This window comes from Onychostoma macrolepis, chromosome 14 (genome assembly GCF_012432095.1).
Source record: "Onychostoma macrolepis isolate SWU-2019 chromosome 14, ASM1243209v1, whole genome shotgun sequence".
NCBI classification, from domain to species: Eukaryota; Metazoa; Chordata; class Actinopteri; order Cypriniformes; family Cyprinidae; genus Onychostoma; species Onychostoma macrolepis.
The window spans coordinates 3,967,522-3,982,261 of NC_081168.1; the positions used below are offsets into that span (position 1 = coordinate 3,967,522).

Below are 14,740 nucleotides of genomic sequence, written 5' to 3' on the forward strand. Positions count from 1 at the left end.
TGGAATCAGTTGTGAGTTAAGTCTATGTAAAGCTTTTCAAATCAGTCATTTGAGCAGTTTAACGATGGCTAAGGTGTTAACCGAAAAGGCAGCTTTCTATGTAGAGATTAGACAGCAAGGCAGCTCTCCAAGTTATGTCTTTTAGATTAACCTTTCCCAGGTCTGTAAAATTCTGCCTGTTATGAAAACGAGATGTCCCTGGAGACCAAACCAAACTTACATCACTCGGTTATATAACTGTGGTTTAGTATTGTCTGTGTACAAAAGGGCTGTTTCCTCTTTTTTTGCCAGTCCGACTTGAGTGAGAAGGAGAAGTCTCTTGGAGAGAATTTACAGCCCATTATTAACCATTTCATGTGCATATGAAGAAAGCAGATATGTAAAGTCTGGTGAGGCAAGAAATCTCAAGCTCCTTAAAAGGATGTGAGTGTCATACAAATGAGATTTAAAACAATCTGCACTTTCAAAGAAGACAAATGACTGTGAGAGAACCTGCAGTCTGCAAACACTCACAGACACACCGAACGCAGGAGACAACGCCTTTGGATGGATTTCAGTCTATTACATAACACTGCAGACATAATAACCTTCTAACACTGCTTTTCCTTTTTCTGTGTTTCACATCTGCTTGTGTAAAAGCGCTGCCTCCACCTGGAACTGAGGCAAACGGCACACATTTTAAAAGCTTTAAAGCAAACACAGAGCGTAAGTATATAATCGCCTTTTAAAACTCAAATCGCAATATCGCATTTGCAAGGTTTGGGCAAGTATTTCATGAGGAACAAAGCTAATACCGACTTACACTAAGCCTATTGATCTAGAAAACAAATGTACAACTTCCCCTAAAGCATTTGTAAACGCTGCACTAAGAATTAGCTGTGCACTGATCAGGAAATATGATGAATATGAATATATATGAATTTTAAAAGTGTTACAAGTTGAAACTAATTGAAACTAAACAGCTTTTTTTTTATCATCAGTTTACAATGTCATTTTGTGAAACGTCAACATTTATGGTAATATTCTGTTCTCACTCTGTGAGATATTAGCAATGATCACACTTTATCCAATACTAATAAATAATTATTAGCATATGCGATTTGTTTACTCTTTAGGGCTTGGGTTAAGTTGTCACAAACCACTTTTAATAATGCATTTACAAAACTTCTCAGTGATGTTACCCCAGGATAAACATACTGCATGTACAACATATTTCTAGTAAGTATATTCAGATTTACCATCACTAATGTATTTGTTGTTTAATTCACTTCTGCATCTGTTTGCATTTTTGTTTTTATCTCTAATTGGACAGCCCTTCAGCCGAATTACTATAATTACATTTGAAAATGGACATGCTACAATTTATATGCATGTCATTTGTTTTCATAATAAACAGGCTGTAAACATCTGAATCCTTCCGTGGCTGCTGTCATATGCAGAGCACTGAGACAAAGCTCATTCATTATAAATGTCCGTGTATTGTGTGGTGCATGCAGCGATTTATAATATCATCTGGTGGAGATCAGTGGCTGATTGAATGGTGAATCCTTGTCATTAACTTTTTTGGGCTTTGAATAAATAGCATCAGTTTCACAATATCTTGTGTGCATACAGATGAGCAGAACTAATGTCAATAATAGCATTGCTGAAGCACATAGGAAAGAAAGTTCACCTGGTCATTAATGGAGCTGTAGTCATTGGTGTTGGAAATGTCATCGTCGTCCGAGTCAAAGAACTCCTCCTGGTTCTCCAGCAGTTCTGCCAGAATACGGCTGACCGACTCCTGCTCTCTCAGATCCTCCACATCTGTGTCTAAACTGCAGAACATAGACAGGAATCAGGATTTCCTCAACTGTGTAAATGCTGACTTTTTAGTGCAAAATAATCAAAATATTGCTCTGTTTGTTTGAGAATCCAACCATCTGGACTTCGAGTGAGTTTGGGGCAACACTGTCTGTCCGATTTAACAATGGCAAACAGGAAACAAGTGTTTGGGAATCAGTTTTAAAAACAGTTTTTGCTATTCCGTTCAGTGAGACTAAAGGTCTTTGCACACAGAGTCTGAAATTCTCGTCCAGAAATTGTCGCACGTTAAAAAATAAATACAACCTCACGTTGTGTCAATCACATTTACACACTGCCTCCGAAACTTTCGTCCATCAGAAAAAAATTCGGACCAGGTTCGATTTTCTGTGTTTTCGCATGCGTAGCAAGCATTTTGATAGGAAAGGATGACGAATACAAAAAAAAAAAAAAAACCCTATACGAAAATTTCAGAATCAGTGTGCAAGGACCTTAAGGGTCTGTTCACACAGAACGTGTTTTTCCATTCCAATGTGCTATTTTTCCATTGTTTTTCTATGCAAACGCTAGGTGGATGTGTATAACCATTGCATTCGCGTCTTTTGCAGCATCTCACACGTGAGCGCCACATTTTTAAAGACAAAGAATTTCAACTTTAACACACAGCGTCACTCATCAACGTCAGCTCCAAAACAGTGGACCAATCAGAAGACCCCGGAGGCGGGGCAAGCTGTATGAGCTATAGTAGCAAGTTGGCATGGCAACGGTTTTATTTGACGGCAACACGGCAGAGGAGGCATTCTGCACTGTGCTTTTTTAAAAACCATTCCTGAGCACTGCATCTCGGGTTTTTAGACGCATTTTGTGTGAACCTAATGCTGCAGAAATTATGGCCTACATTTTAGCATTCATTTTTTTCACGGATCTCCACACAATTGATTTGACAGTCAACTTCAACATCATCTACCCTGCCCTTTGAATTAATCTTAGCTCTGTTTATCATTTGACCATATTTAAGATTTTCCCACACATTCGAAACTGAAGATTCTGTGTGGGCATATACCAGTCTAAACGGTCTTACACTGGAAAAAATGACTGTACGCTCTTCCAACATGATTTTCTTCTGCAAGCAAAATAGCTAATATGAATTATCAGAAACTATAAAAGCATCTTACTGGAAAATGTCTGGCCCGAAGACGGCAGCGAGAGCTCCTATGCTCCAGCTCTCCTCCTGAAGAGACGCCACACCGGACAGAAATCGGCAGAGGAAGCGGAGCAAGCTGTAATTGACCTGAGGCAGCTGTTGAAGGAAGTACTTCATGTTTCTGCCCAGCTCTTCCTCACTGCTGTAGTCTAAAGGAGAGCAAACAAACCAGCGGTCAGAACAAGGAGGAAGTTCAGAGGGACGTGCAGTTATTATGACATGAGGTGAGCTGGCTGATGTAAAGGTGTGAAAGACTATGGCCGTGCTTTGATGATGCAATCATATTACAAGTCTGTCAAGTTGCCAGAACATTCCAGAAGGTAAAACAAGCATTTTAATGCAAAGAGATTCAACTTAAAGGGATAGTTCACCCAAAAATGATATTTAACTCATGATTTACTCGAGCCATCCTAGGTGTATATAACTTTCTTCTTTCAGACAAATACAATCCGAGTTATATTAAAAAATGTTTTGGCTATTCCAAGCTTTATAATGGCAGTGAATGGGTTGCTGAGATTTTGAAGCACAAAAAAAGTGTGTTCATCCATCATAAAAAGCGCTCCACACGGCTCCAGAGGCTTAATAAAGGTCTTCTGTGATGAATCAATGTGTAAGAATAATATCCATATTTAAAACTTTATAAACTGTAATCTCTAGCTTCCGCTAACTGTCTTACGAGTGTTCACGAGAGAGTGGCGTTCCAGCGGATGACGAAGGATGTAGGCGTAGCGTAACCGAGAGAATATGCTAGTCTCACCAGAACCAAGTTTTGTTTACAGCAAAGGAAAACCAGTCTCCTCTTGGCTTATATCAAAATCCTCTGACATTTTTCTTTTTTCTTTAATTCGTTTTGCTCTCTTCTCTTCGCTTCCACGTTCGTCGCTTCTCACAACCCCCTGGTCCCGTGTGGAGCACTTTTTATGATGGATGGATGCACTTTTTGGGCTTTAAAAATCTTGACCCCCATTCACTGCCATTACAAAGCATGGAAGAGTCAGGACATTTTTTTATATAATTCTGATTGGATTCATCTGGATACACCTAGGATGGCTTGAGGGTGAGTAAATTATGGGGACATTTTCATTTTGGGTGAATTATCTCTTTAAGCTAATTCGGACAGCTGGTAGGATAACAGAAGAGGGCAGCGTGAAAGCTTCACCCACCTTGATAGAGCTGCATTATTTGCGCCTGTAAGCCTGCAGGGATGACTGGCTCGGGGAGCTCCTGCAGGAAGAGGCGTAGCAGGCTGACGGCGGATGCCAGGTCGGCCTCCTTCTCCAGTTTGACTTCAACGCCACTGTCGTAGCGCTGCCTGAGCCATTCCACGCGTTCTGCGTTCCCATTCACTAGAAATAGACCCAGGTGCAGCCCTCCTACAAAACACAAACACACAGCTCACTTAGACAAACCTACATCCAGAATAACGTATAAACATCTCACCGAAGAGACTCTAATCGCTGAATCATTGCACAGAGCTGCTGACTAAGCGGAGCAGTTGCTTGTTAAACTCGTAATCCCTTTAGTCAGATCTGTTAGTGTGATAACATCAGCTACGTTCTCTCGGTCTGACATCTATGAGATAATGAAACAGACTTGCCGATTTTAAAAAAATTATTGTGGCATATTTTAATTTCATGATGGAACAAGTTTACATTCTTCAACTCAAATGTTGAGAATAAAACCAATAATGGATATTTTTATGTCTGGGTTCTTGACTGAAGCGCTTTTAAAATAAACTCTAGATTTCTGCCAGATCAGATCAGAAGCTTCCTAAAAGCTCAGTTGGCAAATCAGCATTAGCCGGTCTGTCTCGGTTCCCATTCCTGGTGCTCTGTGTGTGTATATAAGACTGCACTGCATGAGGGGAAGCCACAGCATCGCTCGCTGTTATGTCTAAATTAGCTTCAGTACAAAAACATCCTTCCGTATGAAACGGTGGAGGAGAAACGCCAGTGTGCTAAACTCCGAGAGGAAGAGCTGGTGTTTGGAGACAACAGCGGCAGCTAAAGCCCTTTAAAGAACTTAACAGCCCTGCCAACTTAGTTTCAACATCCTGCCTGTGCTGCAGTCCTCATCTCTTTAAAGAGAAATTAAAAATATTCTCACAGTCTGCTGGATGTGAGAGTGAAAAGTTCAGCAATTTGCTGATACTAGTAACTGAAAAAGAGTCAAATGTGAAGGACTCTGCATTTACATCTCTATATGCGGCAGTTAATTAGTAGGTGAGAAAACTTGCTGCACTTGATACAGTGGTATTTGAGCAAGTCTTGGCCCGAAAAACTTTCTTATTTTCGCTTTTAACTCTGTGATGTTGTACAATAAAGGAAGTACATCTTTGATGTGGGAGTACAGGGAAGCCACTCCAATCGTACAATCAAACCAAACAACATTTTTGGCTTTATCAGATGAAAATGTCATGCTCTGCATGCTGTGCTACTTTGAGAAATACAAAAATATTTTAACTATTTATGTAACCGCTATATACTCATGTTACAGAACCTTGCTGCATATTTGAGAGTAAAGACTTTGGCCCAATCCAATTCTATTTTATACCCCTTCCCCTTGTCCCTTGAAACAGAGTGTCAAGGGGTAGGGGTGAAAATATTCCCCTAAGATTTGGGACACCACTACTATACCGTCACACATGATCATACATCGTCTAGCTCCTACAATACACATACCTATTGGTGTGCATTAGAGACTTTAATTACAGTTCTATATTAATGCGCTGCTTACTGACACGCAGACATCGGAGATCGCGTAGCTCACATCCAAGAGCAAAGAAACTTGTCAACGCTGCCCCACGACTTTTATTCATAACAGTTTAAATACTTCAAAAACAGTAATGTTAAACTCACTCATTGTAAAAAGAAACGCACAGACGCCTGTACACTCCTCTCTCTCTCAATATTTGAGAAAAAGGTTTAGCGATTTCTAATTATTGGGGGAACTAGCCCCTCAATGTCTATGGTGGTTATCGCCCTGATCAGACATATATTAAAAATATGTTGTGGCACTATCGTGCAGTCAGTAATGATACGACGTTAGGAAACTTTAGCGATTTTTTTGCAAACATTTCTTTGAATAACATGACCGTAAATATGAACTCACGATTGAATGTAACATAAAACAAATGATTATTTTTCATTAAAATCTTTATTAATGCCAATAATGCTTACATTTATGTGTCTTTTTGTTCGCTTGGGCAGCCATGTTGCAGCTGCAGCCGGTTTACGCTGAGATGATTCATACCTCTTCGTTTGTAGTGTGGTCCCGAAAAATCTTCGTTTGAAGGGCTATCTGGCCCTTCCCCTTACCCCTACCCCTCCAACCAAAAGAGAATCGAGACACCCCTACCCCTTCACGTGAACGCGCAAAACGAAGGGGTAGGGGAAAGGGGAAGGGCTAAGGGGTAGAAATAGGATTGGGCCTTTGGGGGGTTTTGAAGGCATATAAACACAATTATTATGACATCACATCATACTAATTACACAACCTTCCAAAGTTTGGGGTCAGTAAGATTTTTTTTTCTAATATCTTTTAAAAATTAATCGCTTTTGCTCAATAAATTAATTTGATCAAGTAAAAACTGTAATATTGTGAAATACTATTACAATTTAAAATATATTTCTAATATATTTTAATATATTACATATTTTTAAATATATTTTCAGCATCATTACTCCAGTCTTCAGTGTAACAAGATCCTTTAGAAATAATTTTAATATGCTGATTTGGTTTTATGCTGAACTTTATGCTAATATTTTTTGCGGAAAACATGATTTTATTTTCAGAATTCTTTGATGAATAGAAAAGCATTTGTCTGAAATATTTTGTAACATTTTAAATGTCTTTACTGGCACTTGATCAATTTAATGCATCCTTGCTGAATAGTAAAAACAATTTTACTGACCCCAAACTTTTGGATGGGAATGTATATTTGATACACAAACCAACTAAATTAAAGTGACTGTTAAAAATAAATAAACACAATAAATCACAACAGCATGGTATTTGAAAACCACAACAAACTCCAACTATCTGACTACTGTACGTATAAAAAAAAAAAAGTAAAGTGAGCAAGCTTACATTCTTCGATGACAATGTTTTAACTTTGATATATTCTTGAATACATTTTGATATATGTATGCATGTGTATATGTAATATTTTCATTTGCCTGAATGGATTGGAAAACTCATAAAACCATGATGCAAGTGATAAATATACACTTTCTGGTCTTCATTTCTATCCCTGGAGTTATTTCAGTAACTGTGATGCTGCTATCACTGACGACGAATAAAGGCTAGAAAGAAAGTACCATGAATCACCAGGTATCCCCCCCGACTCACCATGCTCTTCAATATACTCGACGATGCTCCTGACCAGCAGGGGGACCTCATGTCCTGGCTGTCCGCTGTGCTGCACCTCCTCCAGGGGGATCCCGAACACTCTGGCCGTGCTAAGGGAGTCGCTGAGGGAAGTATTGAGGCTCTTCCTCATCGCCTCCACAGCCTAGCTGCTTCAGTCCGTCTGCACACAGAGATGCCCAGAACAAGGTCACATCGGCCGGCTGGCTCGTCACCTCCCAGTACAAACACGCTATCATGGGTGGGGCGCGAGCTCAAACAACAAACTTCGGACAACAAGAACAAAACAAGCTGAAAATTGGAGTGGGACCTCCACGATAAGCAGCAGTTCTTATCGTGTGCGAGCGTGGAGATGAGGAGAGCTGAAATAAGTGGAACGACTGTCATGTGCAAAGATCGTACAGCCATCAGATGCGGCACGCCGATTTGGTTGATGGTAGCAGGTGGCTGCGATTCTCCTTCAACATGCAAATTCCAACACAAACAACACAAACACAGCGAACAAGCTGCTCACGTTAAGGAAAAACTCTGCGACTGCATCTGATTAGCGTTCGGCATGATCAGAAATGTACACACAATCTGAACTTGATGTCTTCATGACAACACCAGCTGGTCTCACGCATCTTATCTCAGCTAGTATGATTGCAATATGAATTGATTTTTTCGTCACAGCAGAGCTTACCTTGTTGTACAAATACCCAGAAGTTCACTTTATCTCCTGCTCCACTCACTAGTAGCAAACGAATTGTTCATCTATGGTTGCTTCAGGTTATGGCAGAAGATGAGCCTGTAGTTCCTCATTGACAGACCGCAAATCCTGTTCAGGACTTTAGTGGTTAAGCTGGAGAAAATAAAACACACACAAAGAATAGCAGCATTAGCAAATGCATCAAAACAGATAATAATCTTTCTGATTAAATATTAGCTGGGGCAAATTTACAAACCACTTATCCACTTATGAACATCTGTGGTCTGAAAACCATATCTGGCGAAGTTTAAATCTCAATTAGGAAGAAAAACGGCAGGCAATCTGCTCACCCTGCTCCATATGGCATCACATGAACCACATTTAATACTAAGTGGAATTTTAATCCAAACAAGGTTTCCAATCATGCAACTGAAAGCCTTGATGCTTCACTTTCATTTTTCTTGGAAAAGGAATGTTAATAAAAGTGTTCCAACACTCTAAACAAGGAAATTAGAATTCCAAAAACATGACAAACCTACTGTTTAAAAGTTTGGGGTTGTAAGATTAGTTCATGTTTTTTAAGGACGTCTCTTATGCTCACCAAAGCTGCATTTATTTGATCAAAAAATTCAGTAAAAAGAGCAATATTGTGAAATATTATTACAATTTAGAATAACCGTTTTCTATTAGAATATTTTGTAAAAATGTAATTTATTTCTGTGATGCAAAGCTGAATTTTCAGCACCATTACTCCAGTCTTTAGTGTTATATGATCCTTCAGAAATAATTCAAATATCCTCATTTGCTACTCAAGAAACATTTCTGATTATTATCAACGTTGTTAAGCTGCTTAATATTTTTGTGAAAACTGATGCATTTTTTCCCCCAGGATTCTTTGATGAATAGTAAGTTCAAAAGAACTCAAATAGAAATCTTCTGAAAACATCACAAATGTTTTTTCTTTTTTCCCCCTCTTTCTTTCTGAATGGCAGTGTACCTCAATCCCCTCTATTTTAGGTTAAAAAAAAAATCAGTCTTCCAGGATGGACCTTTTCTCTGAAATGTGTACACAGTGTTACAGTTCATTAGATCTACTCCATTACCTATACTATCATTTACACAAATGACTTTTTAAGATGTTAAGAGAACTGTGCCAAATTACAGACCTCTTTAAGGCACGACTAACTACCCGACACCATGAGGAACAGGAACAAAATGTCCCGAAAACAAATAGGAACGATGTGCGAACTGACCCCTAACAGCAGATGTTATAATCTGCAGACAATTGAGAGTAGATATGCTTCTAAGCCCACATATCATGCACGATGACCTTTCACTCACAATGTTCGCCATTGTTTGAGAAGCTAAAAGCAGCTCAGTGCTGAGACAGTTAGCAGGGAGCACAGTATGACCTTGGCTCATTCCTCAGAGCTCTGGAGAACACATAAAGGGACGATGCTGGAATTTTCTGCAGGCAAATCTCTCCGCATCTCCTTGGTGACATGATGTTTGCAAAGCTAAGTTGTCTTGCTATGGTTACTGGTTACTTGGTAAGTTTGTAGATGCAGTCACAGAAAAGCATGCGATAGATACACAAAGAGAGGCTGCAAAAATTCCAGAACATTCCCTGGAACAACAGTGTCCTGAAGACAACCTAACAAGGAGATTATCAGCCCACTGACAGCACACAAACTAAATCTCAAACGCCAATGATTAATTAATAACTGCGGCTATCTTTAGGGACATCTTTAAAAAGATATGCAATTAGGAGGAGCTCAAGGTTAAAACTAGATCTGAGCATTCTTCCTGTAATTTAGGCAAAGCACTATTGTAGGTGGTATCTGGTAATCAGGTAACAACAGGCAATCAGGGGAACTGGGCTGAATGCAACACTTCAATTCTGATATAACTTTATGGCACTAGTAGTAAAAAACCTTGATATTAAATTTTACAGTCTCACGAGGCAACACTGAACTGAAATGTCTCTACTTTGTATTTTTGTCCCTCATAATTGTATGTAATTAATTCACCGCAAACCTTTACACTACGAGTAAATCACTCACGTGACTAAATTTTGCACCAGGTGAATAATGTCTAAATAATGTCTGTTGTTAGACATCGGCTAAAAAATTGTTAGATTTTACCAGTAATTGAGTTTTTCATTTCATTAAACATCTGCAGGGGCTACACAGTGATTTTACTGCCGTTCAAATCCAGAATGTCTGTGTTTTTCTCCCACTACTTGCGTAAAAGTTCCTGGCCAAATGACCTGCTGTTTTGGTAAAATTGGTAATTTAACTGCTGTTCAAATCCACATCTCTGAGTTTACAAGAGGGGATAAATCCATAAGCTTTGAGTTAATGTGCATGCACTTTAAAGATGGACCCTTTTATAATTGAAATGTGGGGAATTGTTTACTAGAATTATATTAGGTGGGGCAGATTATTTTGTAAACTTTATATTCTAATCTCTGAACACAAAATTTTGGCAGAGATGTCCTTGCGTTATCCTGTGTGTGGCGCGCTAATGTTGATCGACAGGCTCGAAGTAATGTCACATGCATAAAATGCTGTACTAGTTACTGCCAACTAGTTACTGATCTGATGCAGACACATAGCTGAAGCGGATTGATATCGTCTTGGTGGAGCGAGGTTCACGTAAGGTAACGTTAAAGTGAAAATAAGTTTGGCAGTCTCAAATCTGCCCCAATGGCTCTCAATTACAGAGCGCTGCAGTTCCCCTTTTCACCACAGATTGACGTTGCAAAATTGTGGGGCGCTGTTGAGCTCGAGAGGTCTCAGGCACCATCTGCCCCTCTTAGTATCATGTATGCATGCCTGCTAAAGCCATGCGCGGGATTTTAATATATACTACTTACTTTACGACTTAAAATAGTACAGAAAATCCGACAAATACATTTACAATTTATTATTGATTCAGTTTATATAGAGGTCTATGTTTTGGATGAATATGCCTATATAGACGAGCCGTGCCTGGAGTGTGAGCTGTTAGGGAAAAAAAAAAGAACAAAAATCATGTAAACTTTTGAAATCGGCCATTATTATGGTTTTCAATCTTTTTTTTAATTTTCATCTGTGTTTATATAAATTAGGGAATGCACAAATAATCATTTACCAGTTGTACAAGTAGTTTAGTCAAATGTTTACCTTATGCAAATAGGAGTTTGCATTACTTTATTTCTACTAATTTCCACTTTTTAACATGACATCCATCATTTTGACATCAAATGCAAGACAGAAAACCATTTGACCATAGCATGCCAATTTTCCAGTTAAAATATTCATATAAATTATTTTCCTATTATTAATTTAAATAAGAGTCACATGACTGACCTTATGAGCAGCGGGTTCGTAGGATTACAGAACTCACTCTTCCAATGTAAATAAAATCACCATCGGAAAGCATGAGTTTATCACTCATCAATTTATTTTTACAGAAGTCCACATGAGAAACAATAACTATCTGAATAGAGGTTTAGTATTATTCCCATTTTATTAGTATTACTGTTTGTACTGTTTGCAGGACATGAATGCATTTAACCTGCAGTTACACATGCATATATCATGTTTTAATACTGTAAACATAAAACATTGAATACTGATATTTGAAATTATTTAAAAAAATTAAAAGTGTAACTGCAGGTTAAATGCATTCATATCCTGCATTAAGCAGGGTGTAAGTTTCCCATGTTGTGCAGAAGCTGGATGGAGAGCAGTCATGTGATTTAAAAAAAAGCCATCAAGCCTGACCATCAAAGAAAAGATCCGATCCACAAATAAATCAATTAATTAAGCAGGACAAGTATGAATTATTAATAAATATCCAGCAGGCCACACAAGTGATGAGTCCTATCACTTAAAAGAACAACCTGAGCTTGTCTTTGACATTATTGATTAAGAGTCTCCTACTCAGCTCTGCAGGGAATGGAAATTTCCAAATACTAAAGCACTGGATGCTCAAGCGTGAAGTAAAATGCCAGTCTAGCAGTGCGGTGGTCCCTGGCAACACTGAACGCAGCTCTCATCATTAGGATGGAAACAAGAGAAACCGCAAATTTAGCTAATCAGCTGCTGACAACGTTCTGAAGGGACCCGGAGAAAGAGCAGCAGGGGTCAGAGCGCAGATTAACTGCTTAAGACAACAACTTCATTACGTCTACGTCTGTCTTTGCTGCTCGTGACCTAAAAGACTACTTAAAGCGACATAGAGATACAGTATAAATTCAGCAGTATTTATAGGACACAAATGAAGTCAGTGGCAACTTTCACACATCAAACTCTGTAAATTACAGTCAAAACGGACTTTTCTGAACATCAGGTTTTATGCCGTTTACATGTCTATCTGGTGTTTTAATATGTTTAAAGATAAACCATGTGCAGATTCATCAGTCGTCACCGCTGCTAAGAATTTTCTCCTCAAAACTACTATGTATATTTAAGACAGTCTGAAAATTAGTCTGCGCCAATAGCCTTGTGGGCCCCCTCTCTCTCCCACTTCACTTTAGGACAGAGCTGACATATCATAATAAATATAATAAATGCCAAAAATATATCTTAAAAAAGACAGTCTGAAAAGAATAATAACAGGATATTATTTTCCTATTATTAATTTAAATATGAATCACATGACTGACACATATACTGACTCCATATATATAAACTCATAACAAACAGTTTTTATTCAAACTTTGTTTTGAACCAGCAGTGATGATCTACTGAAACGTTTGCATACTGAATTGCAACGAGTCCTCTTTTTTTGCATTTATTTGAATCTGCTGACTCTATTTAGCCTATATAGACCCCTTTAGACCGTGAAGACGGTGTTGCATTATGTACCACAAGGCTGTCCTCTCATAATAAAGGCAAAAATGCCAAAAAAAAAAAGTCTGAAAATTGAGGCTATTTCCTACCGTTACAAACATGTAACCAATCAATTCACTGGGGCTTTTCATATCATTAGTAAAGCATTTCTACTTAAAGATGTTGATTTTTGGAAGGAAGGTGTCTGAGGTGGTGAATGGGAACAGGGTTTGTTTAACATTGGAAACATTATAACTTGTTCAGTAACTTAGTCAAGCCAAAGGCTAATGATATTAATTACTGTTACACGTAGAAAGCAATTACCATTCTGACACATAGACTTGCAGATGACCCTGAATAATTTGCTTTTCCTCTTTAGAATCAGTTTCTATTTCAAACATATATACACTGAAAAAAATTATTCATTGAATTTACTAATTTGTTTCAAGGTAAGTGGTTGCAATAAATGTATTTTAGCTACATTTAAATAAAAATAAAAAATTAGTTGACTAACTTTCAACAGTTTTTTATTTATTTTTTTTATGTAGCTAAAAAATTTTTTTTTAAAGTATCATTTGTTTCCAGCTGAATTAATCCGATATTGGTACTTGCCATTTTGTAACGTTAACTACTTCAGTTAACCGAGTAAAAGTGGGGCAGGTAGTCCAAGCTGGTGTAATAGAGTGGGGTCAGGACTACTTTGCATATTTATGATTTTGTAGTAAATGAGGTAAGGATGTAGAGTAAAGGCCAAAGTATACTTCGGTTTTTACGCATACTCGGGGGACCTCAAATGCTTTGAAAGGCTACACGTAAATAAATTATTTTCACTGGAAAAGACATTTAAATGTCATTTTGATGATCAAAAATGAATTTTAAGGGATAAAATTAGCAACTACAGCTTTTTTAATAATCGTATCTGCGGTTCACACATACAGCGGCTTTCATCTTTAACAGACGACATGCACACATCAGCACTAAAATACAGTCAACTCTGTGACATCAATAATGTGAAATGACCTTTAAACGCTGTGCCGCTTTCCCCATTTGCCCAGATGTCAAATTTGACAAAATATTTTGATTTCTGAGTGACAGGCATTATTTTTTTGCTGTTAAATTTTTATCCCTGACAATTCAACAGCACTGATTTTGCATTTTTTCTAAAAAACGGTCCTGTTCATACATGATCTCTAAATGGAATTTACCAGTTATTTTCCAGAAAAAAAGCTGTACGTGTTAAAGTCTCTACTGGACATGCGTTACCAAAACAAAACTAAAATCACCGGAATGAACCAAGTGTTGTTTGCCATTGCTCTGTGTGGTTGATCCTAGAGATTTACTATGTGGTTTCCCCAAGTAAACTCAGAAGAGTCTATCTTCAAGTATTATATTCTAGTCTCTGGATATGACTCAGGTTCCTTTTTCAATGCATGTCTGTGGTATTTTTATTGTAAAGCTTCATGAGCATGCGCTGACAAACACACAGAGAAAAGGTTTTGTGTAGGATTTGCCTAACGCAAATGTTTGTCGCTGGGATTTCCATTCGAATAAGCTTTCTGTTGTCTAAATTTGCAAATATTGAGTAACACTGAGCCGGAAGACAAATGAGGTGGGCACACCACTGCGGATGACTATTATGCAACATCCACTAAAAGCTGGGGTCCATCTGACAAAAATAGGACATAAGTATCAGGCTAATTTACAAAATGCAAATGCTTCTTCAGGATGACTAACAGCTGATGTAGCTTCAGTGGTTTATTCACTCACAGAATTGCAATGAGATTTCAGTTTGAGCTAATTCTATGGCCACGAATCCCACCTGAAATAAAGTCATTTTCTTAAAGCGTTACTCCATCC

At 38.1% G+C, this 14,740-nt stretch overlaps 1 protein-coding gene across 5 annotated transcripts in view; it reads right to left on the reverse strand.

Annotated features, from left to right (window-relative positions):
* The window catches only part of fam13b (family with sequence similarity 13 member B), a 52,085-nt gene that overhangs the window by 33,861 nt on the left and 3,484 nt on the right, over positions 1 to 14,740 (reverse strand). For 3 of the 5 annotated variants that reach the window (XM_058797513.1, XM_058797514.1, XM_058797511.1), the window contains exons 2-6: positions 8,058 to 8,216; positions 7,358 to 7,538; positions 4,171 to 4,380; positions 2,979 to 3,156; positions 1,673 to 1,817 (exon numbers count right to left, since the gene is read on the reverse strand). In XM_058797513.1, coding sequence (XP_058653496.1) covers positions 1,673 to 1,817; positions 2,979 to 3,156; positions 4,171 to 4,380; positions 7,358 to 7,508 — 684 coding nt within the window. In that variant the 5' untranslated portion in view covers positions 7,509 to 7,538; positions 8,058 to 8,216. Of the gene's footprint in view, positions 1 to 1,672; positions 1,818 to 2,978; positions 3,157 to 4,170; positions 4,381 to 6,186; positions 6,438 to 7,357; positions 7,539 to 8,057; positions 8,217 to 8,319; positions 8,339 to 14,740 lie in introns of those variants that run through there. The other 2 variants (XM_058797512.1, XM_058797515.1) reach the window with 2 other exon arrangements.